Below are 20,804 nucleotides of genomic sequence, written 5' to 3'. Positions count from 1 at the left end.
GCGGCTTACGCTGCTGTTCGTCTCTTTTGCACCACTAGAAGAGCGGACCTAGGCAGGTGCCATATCTAGTGGTTCGTATCCTCGCACACTAGTGGAGCGAACGCAGGTAGGAGCTTTGTGCGGCTTACGCTGCTGTTCGTCTCTTTTGCACCACTAGAAGAGCGGACCTAGGCAGGTGCCATATCTAGTGGTTCGTATCCTCGCACACTAGTGGAGCGAACGCAGGTAGGAGCTTTGTGCGGCTTACGCTGCTGTTCGTCTCTTTTGCACCACTAGAAGAGCGGACCTAGGTAGGTGCCATTTCGCACACATTGCCTTTGTCTCTGTGATTATTAACAGAGATCATTCCACACACCCTCCAAGTAAGGGAGGAATTGCTTTACTTACTTATTATATCCTTCTGTGAGTTAACAGAGGTATTGCACTCTGCCATAGTCTGCAGCAGAGTCTTTGCACGGTGGACCCTGACTGTCTGATACTCCTTTAAGTTATTATCAGACAGCCCCCCGTAACATTAGGACTGAGCCAAGGGTCTGGCAGTTATGGCAGAATATCAGCAGTTACACCGTTACATACAAGTACTTGAGTCACGACTCAAGAGTATAGAGGATAAACCTCAGACCATGGTGACATCTGCACATGATCCTCGACTTGCTCTGCCAAACAGATATTCTGGCGATGCCAGATCATGTCGTGGTTTCATTAGTCAGTGTCAGATACACCTAGAGGTCAACTCTTCTCGCTTCTCTACGGAGAGGTCCAGAGTAGGCTTTATCATCTCCTTACTTCAGGACAAAGCCTTAGAATGGGCGACTCCCCTATGGGAGCGCTCTGATGTGGTTACTCTGAGACATCAAGACTTTCTTGATGCTCTTAAGGCGGTATTCATGGGTCCGCAGGTTACCCATGATGCGGCCCTGAGACTGTTAGATCTATCTCAGGGTTCGTTATCCACTAGTTCTTATGCCATTGCTTTTAGAACTCTGGTGGCAGAACTAGATTGGCCAGAGAAGGTGTTGATTCCTATCTTCTGGAGAGGGTTGGCAGGCTATGTCAAGGATGCCCTTGCTACTCGTGAGGTCCCTGCTTCTCTGGAGGACTTGATCACAGTAGCAACGAGGATCGATGTACGCCATAAGGAACGTAGACTCGAGGTCTCTTCCTCACGCCCTAAGCATCGGGCTATTCCAGTTGTTGAGGGTCCACTACCATCTTCCTCAGCATCTGAAACATCTCCCACTCCTATGGAGTTAGGTCATACGTTCTCCAGACTACGCAAGTCTGGTCCTCCTATATGTTACGTATGTCGTCAGGCTGGGCACTATGCCAACAAGTGTCCTAGTCGTCAGGGAAACTCCCTGGCCTAGTAACCATTAGAGGGGGGTTACTAGAGACGTCTTCTGCACCCTCTAAGTGTTGTATCCCAGGTCAGCTCTCGTTATCTGAGAATACATGGCCTATTATGGCTTTTGTGGATTCCGGAGCTGACGGGATTTTTGTGTCCTCAGGATTTGTAAAGGGACACAATATTCCCTCTATCATGTTAGAGGCGCCTATTCCTGTCCGTGTTGTTAATGGAACTATGTTGTCTGACTCCATTACATTGAGGACAGTTCCCTTGCGCCTTTCCCTGTCTCAGGGTCACATAGAGGAGATTTCTTTTCTTGTTTTGCCTGAGGGTATAGACGACGTCCTTCTGGGTCTTCCATGGCTTCGGACTCATGCTCCTCACATTGACTGGGAGTCTGACAGCATTATTAGTTGGGGTTCGAAATGTCAGTCCCGATGTCTTCCCTTACCACCTAAGGTCGTTGCGGTTGCATCAACTGATCTCTCTCCCATACCTACACCCTATTTGGATTTCGCTGACGTGTTCTCCAAACAGGGTGCTGAGGTTCTTCCACCCCATAGGCCGTATGACTGTGCCATAGACCTTATCCCAGGTTCGGTTCCACCTAAAGGCAGGGTTTACCCCCTGTCGATACCTGAGTCGGAGGCCATGTCAACCTATATAAGAGAGAGTTTAGAGAAGGGGTTCATTCGTAAGTCTGTCTCTCCCGCGGGAGCTGGGTTTTTCTTTGTTCGGAAGAAAGAGGGTGATTTGCGTCCCTGCATAGATTACAGGGGTCTCAACGCAATCACAATAAAGAACAAATACCCCTTACCTTTAATTTCGGAGCTCTTTGACAGACTGAGAGGAGCTCAAGTTTTTACGAAGTTGGATCTGCGGGGTGCGTATAACTTGGTACGAATTCGAAAGGGTGACGAATGGAAGACCGCTTTTAACACCCGAGACGGTCACTATGAATACCTCGTCATGCCTTTTGGGTTATGTAATGCACCCGCAGTATTTCAGGACTTCGTAAACGATGTGTTCAGGGATTTACTGTTATCCTCAGTAGTGGTGTATCTGGACGACATCCTGATTTTTTCTCCTGATCTGGAGACTCATCGTCAGGATGTCGTTCGTGTCCTTTCCCGTTTAAGGGAGCACTCATTGTTTGCTAAACTCGAGAAATGTGTATTCGAGCAGTCCTCATTGCCTTTTTTGGGTTACATTATCTCACAAGAGGGTCTGGCTATGGATCCTGCGAAGCTCTCTGCTGTCCTGCAATGGTCCGAACCTCATTCCTTGAAGGCGGTGCAACGCTTCTTAGGATTCATAAATTATTACAGGCAGTTCATACCCCATTTTTCTACTTTGGTGGCCCCTTTGGTGGCCTTGACTAAAAAAGGTGCTAATCCCAAAGCCTGGTCTACTGAGACATCTCAGGCTTTTGAGGCAGTAAAAAGACACTTTTCAACTGCTCCCGTTCTTCAAAGACCCGATGAGAGTAAGCCCTTCCTCTTAGAGGTTGATGCCTCTTCAGTGGGTGCTGGTGCGGTCTTGTATCAAAAGAACGGTGCAGGTAGAAAAAGGCCGTGTTTCTTCTTTGCTAAAACCTTTTCACCGGCAGAGAGAAACTATACCATTGGGGATAGGGAACTGCTCGCCTTGAGATTAGCCTTGGAGGAGTGGCGTCACTTGCTGGAAGGAGCGAAACATCCTTTCCAGGTCTATACAGACCATAAGAATCTGACGTACTTACAAACCGCTCAGCGTCTGAATCCTCGCCAAGCCCGCTGGTCCTTGTTTTTCTCCCGCTTTCACTTCTCCATCAACTATTTGTCTGGGAGTAAGAATAACAAGGCAGACGCCCTGTCTCGCTCTATGCTTTCTACCCAGGAAGAGATTGACGAACCTCGTCTTATCCTTCCCTCCAGGGTTTTTCATACGCTCTCCCCTGTGACGTTAGACCAAATCCCACCGGGCAAGACCTTTGTTCCGCCTGATCGACAGAATGATATACTGTCATGGGCCCACACCTCAAAGGTGGGTGGGCATTTTGGTATTAGGCGGACACGAGAGTTACTGGAGAGGTGGTATTGGTGGCCACACTTAGCCAGCCACGTCAAGAGATATGTCGGTTCCTGCTACTCGTGTGCTCGCAACCGTCCATTACGGCAGAGACCGGCTGGGCTCTTGCATCCTTTACCAGTGCCAGATAGACCATGGGAGGTGGTAGGCATGGACTTTGTGGGTGATCTTCCATGTTCACAGGGACATAGATTTGTGTGGGTCATTACGGACCATTTCTCCCGGATGGTTCATCTCGTACCGTTATCGAGAATCCCATCTTCCAGGGTACTAGCCAAACTATTCCTCAAGCATGTCTTTAGGCTTCACGGGATGCCAGATCGTATCATTTGTGATAGAGGCCCGCAATTTACTTCCCGTTTCTGGCGAGATCTTTGTAGCCTTCTGCAAATTGAGTTGAATCTCTCTTCGGCATACCATCTGGAGACTAATGGTTTGGTTGAACGTACCAATCAATCTATGATTATATACCTTCGACACTTTGTTGCTGAGAACCACGATAACTGGTCCTCCCTCCTACCCTGGGCAGAATTTGCCCTTAACAATTCGCTGGCTGAGGCCACTGGGCAGACACCGTTTGTACTCAATAATGGGCAACACCCTAGGGTACCGGTACCGTTTCCCGCTGCTGCACCTCCTCCTCTTGTGGCCGACTGGGCAACTAATGCCAGAGAGGTTTGGGATCGGACTCAAGAGTCGATCCAAGCAGCTAAGGACCGTATGAAGACGGTGTCCGATCGGTTTCGTCGCCCGGCTCCTGTCTTTTCTCCAGGGGACTTTGTGTGGCTCTCTGCAAAACACGTGAGACTTAGAGTGAGCTCTGTCAAATTTGCTCCTCGCTTCCTGGGTCCTTATGAGGTTCTTCGACAGGTAAATCCTGTAGTCTATCAATTGAAGTTACCTGTCCATCTTAGGATTCATGACAAATTCCATGTCTCACTGCTAAAGCCGGCTATTTTACCGCACGCTCGTGAAGTGCACTCTCCTGCCTCTGATTCCTCTCGCTCTAGCTATGAGGTACGAGCCATAGTTGGTTCTAAGATGGTTAGAGGGCGCAGGGTCTTCTTGATAGATTGGGAGGGCTATGGCCCGGAACATCGCTCTTGGGAGCCTGAGGAGGCTGTCCATGCTCCCGACTTAGTTGCCGATTACCTGCGTCGCCGGGAGGGGGGCCCTTGAGGGGGAGGTACTGTTACGGTTGCTGCGAGCACTGGAGACTATGTCCAGATTTCTTGCTACTGCACATGTGCGAGCGCTGGAGACTAAGTCCAATCTTGGAGCCATTGCACATGTGCGGGTGACATCATCGCTGACACGAGGTCACATGTCTCTGACACCTTCTATACCGATTGGTCGCTGGTCATGTGCTTGTGACGTCTTGCTCGGTGATAGGCCAGCATGACGTCACTCCTGTCGTTCTGGCAGCGGATTGGCTCTGGTGTCCTCCATCTTGGATGAGGCACAGAGTCTATATAAGACCCTGACACACGCCGCATGGTGCTCAGTCCTCTTGGTTCATGCACATGAGTAGACGCTCTGTGCGCGTTCCTCTAGGCATTCCTCTGTCTATGCTAGGTGAGCGCTACCGGCAGGGTAGCGTTCTTATACCTTACAGCTTCGGCTGCTGTCCGTATCCTTACCTCTTAGGGGAGCGGACATAGGCAGGTGCCTGAGGCACATGGTCTGACTGGGCCTTGCGATTCTACTCGTAGGTGGACGTTGCCGCTAGGGTAACGTTCCTTATACTGCGTCTGGCAGTTGTTCGTATCCTCGCACACTAGGGGAGCGAACAGAGGTAGGAGCTTTGTGCGGCTTACGCTGCTGTTCGTCTCTTTTGCACCACTAGAAGAGCGGACCTAGGCAGGTGCCATATCTAGTGGTTCGTATCCTCGCACACTAGTGGAGCGAACGCAGGTAGGAGCTTTTTGCGGCTTACGCTGCTGTTCGTCTCTTTTGCACCACTAGAAGAGCGGACCTAGGTAGGTGCCATTTCGCACACATTGCCTTTGTCTCTGTGATTATTAACAGAGATCATTCCACACACCCTCCAAGTAAGGGAGGAATTGCTTTACTTACTTATTATATCCTTCTGTGAGTTAACAGAGGTATTGCATTCTGCCATAGTCTGCAGCAGAGTCTTTGCACGGTGGACCCTGACTGTCTGATACTCCTTTAAGTTATTATCAGACAGCCCCCCGTAACAGAAGGTCTCACAAATTTCCACAGACACTGGTGATTGCCTCTGATTCACCCGGGACCGGCTGGAGTCCATCCATGGCGGCGGGAAGCAGCACCTCTGGGGAAATTTAAGAACTGTAAAAAGAACTTTAAACCGCAGCCCCAGTGTTTTCCTTGTCATTGCCACCACCGCCGCCCTGCAACAGCTCGCAGCGGCGGCCGATTCCTGGCCGCACACCACGGGTGGCGCTGCAAAGCATCCCCTATTCCCATCCAACACCGCTCCTGGAAGAGTAAAAGTCACAGTAAGGGTCCGCAACGGAGGAGGCTGGGATCCCCGTCACCATTGCAAGCGGTGACATGCTTCCCAGGGACCCTTCACCCTCCTTCCATCCCCCTTTATACCAGACACCCGCTTGTTTGTCTTTTACATGTAGCCGATGGGGCCACGGAGCCGGGTCAAGCCAGTCACAGCATACCCCACAAAACCGCTGGCCCGGTGACGAGTAACCCCTTAGACCCCGTGGGGCGCTACAATGGCATTATTGGGGCATTTGTATTGTTTGGCTTATTTAAAATTGCGTTGTGCTTTTGCAGATAAAAGATAATAGAACAATGAAATTTCTCCTTCAGTGTACAAACATGAAAAAAAAAAAAACTAACCTACCCCGGATTGGGCCACTTCAGTCTCTGGGCCATGTGTAGTGTGCTTGTGATATACTGTATATGATGAGATTCCTCTCCCTCATGTTGGGAAACATACAGTACAGTGTTTTAGCATTTTGTTCTCCACAGTAATGACCTAGGATTAGGTTTATGAGTCTATAGAAGAAGCAATGACCGCTGGTTTATATTGGTAATGCCTCCCTAAGCCACATGCCAGGGAACGCTTTTTAATGCATCATATAATCCCTGTACTACAGATTTGTGGAGCAGAATTATCCATGACTTTCTGCAGCTAATGGAAAACTGTTTTCTAAATCACAACACATACAATACATGTACATATATTTGTATTATTACTTAATATTGAGCATAATTAGGTTTCTTGACTTGCTGCTATTGCCAAAACATGTGAAATAGGCCTTATTATAACATGGAATCTTATTAATAGCAGCTAAGGAAAACCATATGTATATATTTATGTGTATATATATATATATATATATATATATATATATATATAATATGTAAAAGTTATAAATCATACTGTTCCTGTTATAAAGCCCTTATGCTTTCATTGATGGCTACCAACAAAATGTTTCCACAGTCCCCCTACAGTATGATGACCGCACAGTCCCCTACACAGTATGATGCCCCCACAGTCCCCCTACACATTCTGTTGCCCCACAGTCCCCCTACACAGTATGATGCCCCCACAGTTCTCCTACACAGTATGATGCCCCCACAGTCCCGCTACACAGTATGATTCCCCCTATAGTCCCCCTACACAGTATGTTGCCCACACAGTTTTCCTACACAGTATGCTGCCCCCACAGTCCACCCTACACAGTATGATGCCCCCACAGTTCCCCTACACAGTATGATGTCCCCAAAGTCCCCTACACAGTATGAAGCCCCCACAGTCCCCCTACACAGTATGATGCCCCCACAGTCCCGCTACACAGTATGATGCCCCCACAGTCACCCTATACAGTATGATGCTCCCACAGTTCTCCTACACAGTATGATGCCCCCACAGTCCCCCTATACAGTATGATGCTCCCACAGTTCTCCTACACAGTATGATGCCCCCACAGTCCCGCTACACAGTATGATTCCCCCTATAGTCCCCCTACACAGTATGTTGCCCACACAGTTTTCCTACACAGTATGCTGCCCCCACAGGCCACCCTACACAGTATGATGCCCCCACAGTTCCCCTACACAGTATGATGTCCCCAAAGTCCCCTACATAGTATGATGCCCCCACAGTCCCCCTACACTGTATGATGCTCCCACAGTTCTCCTACACTGTATGATGCCCCCACAGTCCCGCTACACAGTATGATTCCCCCTATAGTCCCCCTACACAGTATGTTGCCCACACAGTTTTCCTACACAGTATGCTGCCCTCACAGTCCACCCTACACAGTATGATTCCCTCACAGTTCCCCTACACAGTATGAAGTCTTCACAGTCCCACTACACAGTATAATGCCCCCAAAGTCCCCTTTACAGTATTATGCCCCGACAATCCCGTAAACAGTATGATGCCCCTACAGTCCCCCTACACAGTATGATGTCCCCACAGTTTGCCTACACAGTATGATGTCTCTGACGCGTAAGCTGTGGCTGGTGACTCGTTACCGGGCCTCGGTTCTGCTGCTGGGGTGCCGCGGTGGCCAGGCCTGGCTCTGCGACCCCGGCCGTGTTGTTTAATAAAGGATGTGGGGGATGATGAGGGTTATTCGTGATGTCACCTGTGGTATGTGGCAAGTTGGGTGCCGCCACTGCGGAATGGGACCCCTGGGGCTGATGATGGCGCAGCTTGGATGGTATAGCTCTCCACAGGTAGAGATGGGCCCCAGGGTGGAAGATGGTGGTAGTAGTCTATAATGGTGGACACAGGCAAATAAGGGAGCGACTCAGGGATGCAGTCAATAGGTGTTTTACTTACTGTTGTCGGGTACACACAAGTCGCGGACCACCCTTGGAGTGCCGGGATAAACCGTGATGGGCTCCAGCCGATCCTGGATAGTTCTGAGGTCGAGTCCGGTGCAACGTCCTTTAATGTGCTCCTTCCCTGGTCGACTTCTGTACTAGCTTTGCACTCCTGCCTTGCGCCCTCGCTCACTAAACTGTGTCCGGTGCCCATGAACCTGTTGGGTGGCGTGAAGCTCTATCCCTGTTGGTCCATGTTTTTGGTGCTTACAGTCCCTTCAGCCGCTGGTTTCACTAGGGAGCCCGTGGGTTTAATCTCCTCTAGCCTGGGGACCAGTCCTCGTATTGCGATCATTTCCCTCCACTCTTTGATTATATGTAGAACAAGTCCACGGGTTTGTGTAGTAATTCCTGCGGGCTCTGGGACCCCTTTATCTATGCCTGTATCGAGCGGTACCAGCTTCAGACCTCAGGTCTCCAACTCCCTAACTCCACACGCCACCTCATTTCCCACTCAGCTGATTCCACCGCCCCGGTCTGGTTGGGGTATAATCACATCCTTGCCAGGTTGGTGATGTGTTGCTATGTGAGTGTGCTTTGCTTTTGTGTGAACTGGTGTTGATCTCCTCCTTACATGAGATGTAAAACCACACCTCTGGCTGAGATGCAGTACGTCTGTGGCGACTGAAGCCTCAGGGGCGCCACATCTCCACAGTGCCCGTACACAGCATGATGTCTTTACAGTCCCACCACACAGTATAATGCCCCCAAAGTCCCCCTACACAGTAAAATACTCCCACAGTCCCCTTCACAGTATGATGCCCCACAGTTCGCTACCCAGTATGATGTCCCCAGTAACCTGTACAGAGTATGATGACTTCACAGTTCTCCAAACAATATCAGACTGACATCTTACCGATTTCAACAGACACACAAACATTATAATGTCCACACAAATTCCCCACACAAAGTATTATGGTCTCAATATGGAGCAATATGCCAATGTTTCCATTCCTTTAGCTGTCCTGGTTTACGTGCAGAGAACGAATAACCAAAGGGCCAGATGTTTTATGGGGGCTGCAGTTTGAAAAGGTCTGCCTTAAAAGATTGCATCTTGTGACATGATAGAGAGGGGGGAGCCAGCACTGCCTATGAATGGCATGCAACAAATAAAAAGTGGAACAATCTCATTTTGCATTATAGTACAGTAGGAATGAATTTGTGAATTTTACACTTTTTATCTGTTGTATGCCATTCATAGGCAGTGCTGGCTCCTCCCTCTCTATAATGATCTTGTGACATGTACAGTGCTGAGGAAGAAGAAAGAGCAGAAGTGCTGCCATGTGTGAGCCTGCGCAGTCTGGTAACGGGCCAGATGATGGACAGGCTCACCTGAGAGTTGCGCACTCACAGGCACAACTCTGGTGAGAGTATACTGTTGCACTTGTCATCGCTCCCCAATCAGGAATAGAAAATCCAAAGGATGTGAACAGAAAATTGACGATGTAAAGGTGCTGTTACTCCATTCCAATTAAAATCAATATTTATTGCTTAAAACAACTTGTTTCTAGAGCGGACTGCTCTCTTCATCACACATGATAAAAACACATGTATAGTGTTGAGTCGATTTTGTGTGCTCATCTACAGTATGCAGCTATGTAAGAGGTTTCCCCATCACATAAAATGATGACATGTTCATCATTTAATAGGGTTCTTAGCTTTGAACGTAAATTTCTGCACTCACTCTACATTGTTTTGCAGTGTGTGCTCCTATTAGGCCATGTGCAAACGCTGCGGTTTTTAATGCGATTTTTTGAAAATCAGCAGCAAAATGTGCAGGTCTCTCCTGAAGCCAGCAAAGTCTATGGATTTTTGGATTAGCTGTGCACACACAGCATTTTTTTCCATCCAGTTTTGGTGCAGTTTTTGAAGTCAATTATTGGTCTGGTTTAGCAGCGTTGTTATTCACACATTGACTTCAATGTTGTCATGATGAAATAACGCTGCTAAACCGCATGTGTGTTCACACACACATTTTCCGTCTGGTTACACAGCGTTATTTGAACCTGACCAGATCAGGAAAAATTCTCTCTCTCTATCTCTTTTAGGCGGGCTTTGCACATTACGACACCGCAATGTCGAGTGCGATAGTCCCCGCCCCTGTCGTACGTGCGATATCTTGTAATAGCTGCCGTAGCGAACATTATCGCTACGGCAGCTTCACATGCACTCACCTGTCCTGCAACGTCGCTCTGGCTGGCGAACCGCCTCCTTCCTAAGGGGGCGGGCTGTGCGGCGTCACAGCGACGTCACACGGCAGGCGGCCAAAAGCAACGGAGGGGCGGAGATGAGCGAGATGTAAACATCCCGCCCACCTCCTTCCTTTTCATAGCAGCCGGGACGCAGGTAAGGTGATGTTCCTCGCTCCTGCGGCTTTACACACAGCGATGTGTGCTGCTGCAGGAACGAGGAACAACATCGTACCTGTCGCTGCTGCCAAATAATGGAAATGTCGGAGACTACACCGATGATACGATAACGACGCTTTTGCGCTCATTCATCGTATCAAAAAGGTTTTACACACTACGACATCGCAAGTGACGCCGGATGTGTGTTACTTTTGATTTGACCCCACCGACATCGCACCTGCGATGTCGTAGTGTGCAAAGCCGCCCTTAAAGCAGTACATACTTACTGAGTCCCCGCTGGTGCAGCATTACTCCCAGGTCCGACAATTATCTCTAATAAATATTCTCTGCTTTCCCATCCACCAGCGTATCTGATTGGCTGTAGTCAGAACCCGCCCTCAGACAGTGTCTGTGATTGGTTGGAATCACAGGCACTGTCTCTGGGACTATATCGTGGTATAAAATGAATAAATAAAACAACTGGCGTAGGGTCCCCCCTGTATTGATACCAGCACAGGTAAAGCCAGCTACAGACTGTAACCATCAGTCATGCACTTATCTTGGCTCTGTATCAAAATAAGTGGGACCCCATGCGGCTTTTTTAAAATTGTTTAAATAATTTCAAAAAACAGTGTATGGTCCCCCTAATTTTGATAACCAGCCATGATAAAACCTGACAGCTGGGGGCTGCTATTCTCAGCCTGGGGGGGTCACATGGTTATTTTTACAGTCCCAACTGCAGTGCCAGAAATAATGCCAGGATAGAAGCATCACTTTCTGGATAGTAATATTGTATTACTAAATATGTATAAGTTGGGTGGCATGTAATGCCTCATCAAGTACTGTTGGGCACCTCATTGATACATTTGAGAAGCATTGATATAGACGGTGTGCCATGATATGTTTGTTCTCTATTACACCTGCAGTGATTTGGAGTTAATAAACAGAAATGTAGCCATAGCCTAATACAATTTCCATGGTAGATAAACGACGCTCCCTCCTTAGGCCAGAAAGCCAGGGGAGTTGCACATATAGCTAACATTAGTACAGTAGTAACTTCGGCTGATGGACGGAAATCATGAGATGACAGCCATGCTTTATACATGTTTATTTTGTCATGCCATCAGTGTGCTACTTGTAGGCAGCACCCAAAGGCACATAATTTTGGTTCACTTCAGCTTACAGAGGCTTTAACAATAAAAAGAGAATTATTTGCTGTACAACAGAAAGTATAATATAGAAAATAACAATGATATAGAAGTTACAATATAAAAGTCTTATTTCCACGAGTGGCATTTCACACGGCAGTAGTAAAGTGTGACAGGTGCTGTATGGGTATAATAAAGTCCATGGGCATGCAAAGCTTCATCTTTATGGCTATGTAGAGATATTACATAGTAGCGCTGGGGTGAATCAATTTGCACCTTCTATTCCATCGACCATTGCATGGGATCGGGAGTACCACGTGACTGGATCCACGGCTCTTCATTTGAGTGTCACATATGCGTCACACCGCAATGATGAAGATGCACCAGGCTGGCTAATCAATAGAACAGCAGTAGACACAGACAGATAAGAGGTGGTACTCCCACTCACATGCAATAGCCACAGAACACTGTCATGGTCGGTGGAATGGCTGGCACCAACTCTGTTACATAGATTTTGAATTTTGCTCAACCACTTCTGCGCATGGCTTAGACTGAACCTGTTAACTAAACACATGGTACTATCTGCAGCCAGCATGTTATAGCACTTAACGAGCTGAGCAGATTGATATATTAATATGGAAGAAGATTCAGTATACTTGCAACATATTCTTTAAAATGAATATGAGCTTAAAGGGGTACTTTGAGGAGATAAAAAATATAATCTAAAATACATGTCCTCATAAACTATAAATATGAGATCCAGAGTGTTGTTCCCCTCCTTCCCAACACTTGTAAGGCCCCCTTCACACGTCAGTAAAAAATGTCTGTTTTTCACTGACGTGCTAAAGGTGCATATCTTCCTCCATGTGCAGTGATTATGGCACACGTGTGATCTCTGTGTGCTATCCATGATAATACACAGAGATCAGGCACTTATTATACTCACCTGTCCCTGCTCCTGCTGTCTGTGGTACTGAACTCTCCTGGATGCTGTTTCCAGCCATCGCTGTCTCCCATCTGCAGCTACTTCTGGATCAGCTGTGCAGTGTATAACTGCATATTCATGACCATAATTATCCGGCTTGGAAGGAGGAGACAGCAGGCGCTGGAGACTGCATCACTGGAGAAGGTGAGTATAAAGCTTTTCATTTTAAATGTACATGATTTTTCTGGTACGTGTTTCACGGATCACACCATTGTGTGGTCCGTGGGACATCAGTGATGCCAGGAAACCGGACTTATCCCCATGCGGAGCACATAGACAAACGTGTATGCTGCACAGAGACACGGTCAGTGAAAAATCACTGATGTGTGCGCAGAACCATTCATTTTAATGGGTCTGCATATGTCCGTGATTCTGGTATGTATAAAAACTGTCACATACATACCAGAATTACTGAAGTGTGAAGGGGCCTAGTTCAGTGTGATGATAAAGCTGCTCCTTGGTGCTCCTTTCTTCTGGGATGTTATATCACATCAGGGTGCGTGGCCTGCTGCTGGTGTCTAGTAACATACAGTCCCCAATGATGATTACTATTTTATTTTTTTAATAAAGTTCCACATATTCAAATTCATAATGCATATGTGTGCTAATTCCCCTTACACTGAATATGATTTGAGAAAAAGAGTCATTGCGCACCTGATTAAAAATTAGATCAATTTTATTAAACACATACTATAATAAAAATGGTTTCAGCATGCAGATCACAGGTGATACGATGTGAGGGATGTGCCACACAGTAATTATTTACATTATGTATAGGGTAATCCATATATAAAGACATGTTTCAAAAAGTCAGTGGAATGCAGCATGAATGTAAAGATCAAGATAAGTGATGAGTGAGCACTAAAAGGCTCTAGTGATCGGTACTCGAATTGAGCAGGTCGGACACTTGGACAGGCTTGACTCGAGTAACGAGTATAATGGAAATTAAAGTATTTTTCTGGAAAACGCTCAAGGGGAAGCAGGAAAATCGCTGAAGTGGATGTAAATAGCTCTCAAATAGAACAAGAACAACATGGGGAAGATCCCTGGACACATCTCTGACTCCCAGGTTGGACAATGTAGTCAGAGTATAAATCTACCTCTTCGGACAGACAATAAAACATACAAAACCGAATATAAAATGGATTTTACAGGAAAAAATGTTAAGAAACATTCTTTCCTGTATAATGATTTGTATATAAGGCAAAATTGAAATGACATAAAAAAGACCTCCTCCACCCCTTAATAGCCAGGTCATGAAAGTCTCAGTGTCCACAAGCCTAAAAAGCCACATTTTAAGGGTAAGCAGCCTGAAAAAGTGCCCATTTAGTGTTTGGACCTCTGGGTTTGTGGCTGGGTATTTAAGTTTGCATTCCAAGGCTGGGACAAAGAATCGGATGTGGTTTCTAATGGTGTTTGTGAATGTGCAGGGTGGAAGGCATGCACGCCTGCATCCTGGACATGGGATTGGCAAGCATGTAATACAGGGGAAGAGGCAGTGGTGTCAACCACAGACACAGATTGTGGACTGGAGGATTTGGCCCACCCAGTTGGGTGCTTTGATGACATGTGCCTGAGCATGCAAGTGGTGGTCAGGCTGGTAGTGGTCAGGCCCCTGCTGATCTTGGTATAACACAGGTTGCAAATGACTATTCTTTTATTGGCCGCACTTGATTTAAAAAAGTGCCATACTGGGGAACACCTAACTCTTGGACTGGGAATCTACCGCATGTGGGTGCTATGAGGAACAGTTACCCACCTTCTTACTCTGGTCACACCACTGTCCCTCCCCCTTTGCGCTGCTGTCCTCGCTCTGCATGTCTCATTCCCAGGTGGGGTCAGTAACTTAATTGTCCACCCCTTAGTCTTCCACGTCCACCCTCTTCCTGACTTGTTGAGTTAACAACATCCATTTTTGGCAAGTGTGATTCATCATCATCATCATCATCATCTACCACATCGAGACAATAATTGCCATTCCCCATAGTTGCTTTCTTCTGACTGAGGCTGCTCAAATATTTATCACCTCTACACAAAATATCCTCATATCCCTGGCAAGAGGCCAGAATCAATAAATAGAAATGAAAAAAGCTCCTTGGAGTGTCCAAGTGTGGGATCAGGAGCATTTCCACTTCCTCAACCCTAACCGCACGCCTGGTGCATTTTAAATGAGGTATAGAATATATGCCTGCAAAATTTCCAGTATTAATAGGGAAAAGAAAATATGTAGCCCTGAAAAGGGTTTTTGTTTTATGTTGTAGCAGTACAGTATTGAAGGACTGTAAGGCAATAAACCCTGCCTATTTGCCTCTAATCCAAAACTAGCCCTCCTCCACCAGCTATCCCTACACCAGCTATCCATGCACCTAGACAATGCCACACCACACGTTTCGCACCACTGACTTCCTCAAGGGTCATGAAAATAATTTTTATTAAAGTATGTGTTTAATAAAATTGATATAAATTTTAATCAGGTGTGTAATGACTATTTGTATCCAAGTTATAGCTCCCAGAAAATATCTGCTTCCCTGCGGTCTTGGAGCAGAGGGCTAGCTGTTATAAACATCGTAGAGCAGGTCACAGCCACTGATGTGTGATTTAACATCCCACAAGAGAGGAGGAGCACCAAGGAGCAGGTCCAGCATCATACTGAATTATAGATATTGTGATGGTGGGGAACAGCATTATGTATCTCATCTTTATAGTTTATGAGGACATGGCCATTAGAATAATTCCCAGAGTATCCCTTTAAGAGTCTAGTGAGTGGTGTTACTCAGTAATTGACAGATATCTATGCATACAAAGGGTTCTCTAGTGAAACGATGTTATCACCTATCAGCAGGACCAATGGGACCAACACCAACTGTCAGAACAGTGGACTATCATTCCCTTTAGAATAGAGGGGTAGTATGTATGCTCGACTTCCGCTTTGGTAACTTCAGATGGGACTGCCGTGTGCTGTGCTTCGCTCTTTCTGGCAGCCATTTAAAGAATGAATGAAGCAACATTCAAGCATCTGACCTGCCCCACTATTTTGTAAGAAAAATTAAAGATTCCTGGCGGTAATAAAAGTTCTCTGTTTTGCTGATCGGTGCGAGTCAGGCACCCACCAGGGTCAGCAAGTTATCACCTATATGTGATAACTTATTTTCACTGGACAACCCCTTTAAGGCAAATATACTATATACATTATTGCTGGTATTAGATCAGGACCCACATTTCCCCACTTTAAGCGCTAAACTAAATGGAAGCTATGAACGACCCCTTAAAATCAGTCTCCAGTCATAAAACGCAAACTAAAAACCCACCACCATTACTAGTCACATATTAGAGCATGATAGTCCATGTATACACATAGATAAGCTAGGCGGACATCTGCCTGCCACAGAGCTCCAGACATTAAACACATCACTACCAATGGAAACATCTGAATGATATATAAAGCTGGTAATGGTTGTGGATGCATATTGCACAGCATTTGCACAAGCTTTTCAAGCATTTCCCCTCAGGATGTCTAATTTGCAGAAATCATTAACTTATCATTAATTAATAAATATTACTAGAATCTCAAGACAATAATATGAAATATATGCGTTTTCATAGTTATAGTACTGATGTAAGAAGAAAATGTGCCCATTAGAAAAAATATATGTGATAATTCTAGGAAAATTGTGAATACTTAGGCCGTCCTAAGCAGCTGACATGATAGCATTGGGGTCTACACATGACTTACCATCTGAGATGTGCCTTTGTTCCCTTTAATTTGTTAGTTCTTTAATTAAAACTGGATATGAGAAGGGCAAAAAAGTAACCATAATATAATTCATTGCCTTGGATATGGGGTTTGGTTTTTAGCTTCTCATTATAAAAATTGTGTCTCAGAAGGTGGTTGACCAGGTGAAAGGGGTATTCCTTTAAAAGTTATTTAGCTATATAACGGGGCTCTACCAATGCCGGAGAAAGGGATGTTGTCTATGGGATAGCTGGAGTAGGCCAAGCACTGATCACTTCTTTCTCCAGCTGTCCCATAGAAAATAAATTGGTTGGAGGTTATACATACTTAAAGTCAGTGAGGTAGGAGCTCCGGTAGCCACTGAGATCATTTATCACTAACTTGATTTATGATGAGCTCACAGGATATGTGACATGGCAGAAATAATCGTTCCTGTGATAAAACAGGCAGGGAAGTGTATTACCACAGGCAGGGAAATGTGTTCCGTCACAGAAAGAAGCAGCTGTGACTCTCTGCTGTGGTGTCTGTAGATTCTCTTCTGCTTTCTCTCCTGACCACGAGCTATGGTACGTGCCGTCCATGAACTAAAGCAGATCTGTATGATCGGACACCGCAAATAAGATACTACATAGTAGAGGGATATTTATAAGAGTGTCTCAGCACAAGTACATTATTTTATACATTCAATTGTTGAACTTGTTATTCCAAGATCTATTAATTAAAATGTACTTTGTCAATGGGACACTCCTTTTAAGTACAGGATCAAAGATGTTCTGCACTATAAAAAAAACAGCAAAAACAATGAAACAGAAACGTATCAATTAGAGGGAAAAGGCATAAATTAACAACAGCAAAAATGCAATAATTAGGGATTATTTTTGCATAGTGTGGTGTGAACAGCAGCAGAAATATGAAGATAAAAAACAGCAGAAAAACAGAGCATTTACACTAGGTGTGAACACAGCCTCAGTGTTAGATTTTTAATGGATTCAACTCCATCACCACCAGGCAATTTTCAGTTTTTGTGCTCTTGTTTTTTCTTCCCCTTCTTCCAAGAGCCATAACATTTTTATTTTTCAATATAGCCATATGAGGGCTAGTTTTTTGCAGCATGAGTTGTACTTTTGATTGACACCATTCATTGTGCCCCATAGAAAAATGAAGGGTAGATCAGGCTCCACAGAGTTAAAATCTTGAATTGGATCATACGAAAATCATGGTAAATATCCAGGTTGGGAAGTTTACCATTTTTATATGAGCCAATAAAAAGTAAAAATTTTAACTCCACTGAGCCGGATCAACCCTTCATTTACCAGTACACTGTGCCTGGAATGACGAATAACAGAGAAAATTCTTCCAATGTGGCTCATTGCTACAGTTGCTGACTGTCATGCAAGAGGTTGCATATTTGAATCCCGGGGAAGACCACACTTTAACAAATGTGAAAGAATTAGTTAATTAAATGAATGCAAGTATGTACAAACAGATACCTAGAAAGAGAAGGTACTAGTGAGCAATGAATTCTATAGTAACATACTGGATTCGGGACGGTTGGGAGCTAAGCAATACCTCTTTAATATTCGTGAGGGAAGGTCTGTAGTTGTTCACAAAAAAACATAAAATAGATTGTATGTATATTAACTACTTTGACACATAATTTGGTCTAGTAATAAAGCAACAGAGTACTTCTTTATTACTTACTTGTGCCACGTTGTTGCATTTACTGTTGGTCCAGTAGACTATACCTAGCTTTTACATCTGTTATTGATTTTCTACCAGTGCCTGTTTTAATTTCTCCTCAACTGTTTTATAAATTAATAAACTATATAATTTATATTTCAGGTATAAAGTTTATATTTTTGAAATATTCTTTAAATTTGTTGTCTCCATGTTTATTTTTGAGTTTTTGGCTTTTATTTTTAAAAATTCTCTTTTTTAAACTTTATTATTTTTTTATTATTTTAATATCTTTTTATTGCTACTATACAATATGAAACGGTAATCTTTTACTTACCAACACTCTTGGAAATATCCAAAAGGCTCCTGGAAAATGTTGAGACCTCAAGGATGAGTCAACAAATCATCTATGTCCTGTTACAAGTAGGGACAGAAACATTTAAAAGACTGAGATTGGGTGTGTCATGAGGGAAGACCAGGCACATATAGGGCTGTAGCATGCCAAGGGGCTTGTGCCAAAAATGTCTTTGTTCCAGTCTCTTGGATGCCACTTTCAGAAAGTTGGCATGTATGAACCATCTCATCACTGTCATCCCCTGAAGAAGTCAAACACACAATGAAACGCGCGTCGGGAAGAAGGCGGGCAAACTTCATAGACCCTGTACAAGGTATTTACTACTCTTCTATATTGCGTCACCCCGTGGTTCATGGTGCAGCATAGTTGCTTACGGCATTTAATTGAGCATTATTTCACTCTACTAGCACACTTTCACCTGTCTATTAGAGACTGTTCACTAGAATATACACTGCATTTTATTACTATTTGAGCATATATGTACTCTATTGACAAGCACTTCATGGATATTTATTTATTCTTTTAATTTTTTTCAGTGTCTCCAGTGTTTGTTGCTCACATTTAACTATTTTTACATAGCTTAATAAGTAGCTATTTACTACCTTCAATCTATTTTGTCCCTGCCTTACTTCAGTACCCCTGTGTTGATAAGCACATTGTTCCCAGCAATTATAACAGAAGAATTGTATTTTAAAATTCTTTTAAAATTTTTCAATAAAATACATTTTTTTTTATATTTTTTTTATGGTGTTATGACTCTAGTGAATGGCATCATGCCAGTTGCTTGTTCATAAGACCTTTTTTAAATAGCCACCACTATCAAATCGCTAATTATGCACCAAGGGAGGAGTTGACCAACCCTTTAAGGTGTATACATAGAATTTAAATTAATCTATCTGCAGCATGATTTTAAAGGGGGTGTACTAAGTTATCACTTACTGTTCACTGTGCATGTGATAGCTTGTTGAGAGCTGGGGCTCCACTGCCTTGACCAGTCTGCAGCTCTGTATAAATGGGGCAGTGATAGAGCAAACGTACCACCACTCCATTCATTGTCTATGGGACTCGCTAAGGCTCCTCTAGTAGGAGCTGCGGCCACCAGAAATGTATAATCAAGCTGGGAATTTGGAAAATAAATGACAGATATATTACAAATTTAATCAGCACTGAAAGATGAACATATACTTTAAACATATAAAAGCTCATGGAATTTCTTTAAGTAGCTGCTTTGCCCGTTATGCAGCACACACATTACCAAATTATTTAGAAATAATCGATATAACAAATGGGATCCACCAGCATATAATCAGAACTTGACACTCGACTCTCAGACTTTAAGACGCCAGTCTCCTCTTGCCTATGGAGACAATCTTCACTTTGGATGCTTTTTCTTCTTTTTCTTTAGCGCTTGCAGCCAGCCGAGAGAATGGCTGAAACAGGTAAGAAAATCATGATTAATGTATATTTGCCCCCTACAGCAGACACAGTGTGCAGGGGGACCACACTTATTCACAATAGTTACACCTTAGATTGCAGTCAGTAGGAAGGGTGAAAAGATGTCTATAACAAGGAATTTGCTTACTGCTAGGGTTTCATTTTTAAGGCTGGGGTCATTCATGTCTTTTTCCAAAGGTGTTGGTGCCCAAGAAGGCAAAAACAAAATGCATCTATTGGTTTAGATGCCAATTTCTATCATTTCTGCTGGTCTGAGAATTATGGTGCTCTTGGGGTTAATATAATTTATTCCCAGTAGGGGGCGCTCATTGCATATACATCTCTCATTGACCTCATTACTAGCTGTATAAGTAAGAAGATCCTCCTATGGGCGGCTGCAGGAAGAAAATATGTTGTAAATTAAGTGTATAAATCTGTGGCTGTCTTGACACCAGGGGAGTGTATAGGTGCAACTACCGCTGCAGCACAGGAGGATCCAATGTGTATACTGTAGGTGTGCTTGCTGCTGTAATACAGGTGTAACATGAAGGTTTAGGAGTTTGTGTTACTATTCATGTGCACCTAGTACCCTGGGCCCACCAGAGAAAATCATTCTTGGGGTCCACTATGTAGCTACATAGAAATATATGCAAGACCACCAGTTTTGTGGTAAAACGTGATATCAGGATATAACATATGGTAATACAATGGATTTCCATTAAAGAAATTCTATATCAAATACATTATGTGAATGTGTATATTATATACTAACAGTGGATATGGGGCCTAAATCTGTTATGTGTGACATTGGAGTGATATCAAAAGAGAGCTTTCCCTCACATCCCCCATTCATGTTACGAAAAT

At 44.5% G+C, this 20,804-nt stretch overlaps 1 protein-coding gene across 1 annotated transcript in view; it reads right to left on the bottom strand.

Annotated features, from left to right (window-relative positions):
• Positions 1 to 11,699: 11,699 nt before the first annotated feature.
• TNKS1BP1 (tankyrase 1 binding protein 1) overlaps positions 11,700 to 20,804 on the bottom strand; it is a 128,196-nt gene continuing 119,091 nt past the window's right edge. Inside the window, exon 10 of the mRNA XM_075349353.1 lies at positions 11,700 to 19,936. Coding sequence (XP_075205468.1) covers positions 19,879 to 19,936 — 58 coding nt within the window. The 3' untranslated portion in view covers positions 11,700 to 19,878. The remainder of the gene's footprint in view (positions 19,937 to 20,804) is intronic.

The sequence above is a fragment of the Anomaloglossus baeobatrachus genome, chromosome 5 (assembly GCF_048569485.1).
Source record: "Anomaloglossus baeobatrachus isolate aAnoBae1 chromosome 5, aAnoBae1.hap1, whole genome shotgun sequence".
NCBI lineage: Eukaryota > Metazoa > Chordata > Amphibia > Anura > Aromobatidae > Anomaloglossus > Anomaloglossus baeobatrachus.
Note: the sequence above shows the minus strand (reverse complement) of the source record. Positions and strands in the feature narration are given on the sequence as shown.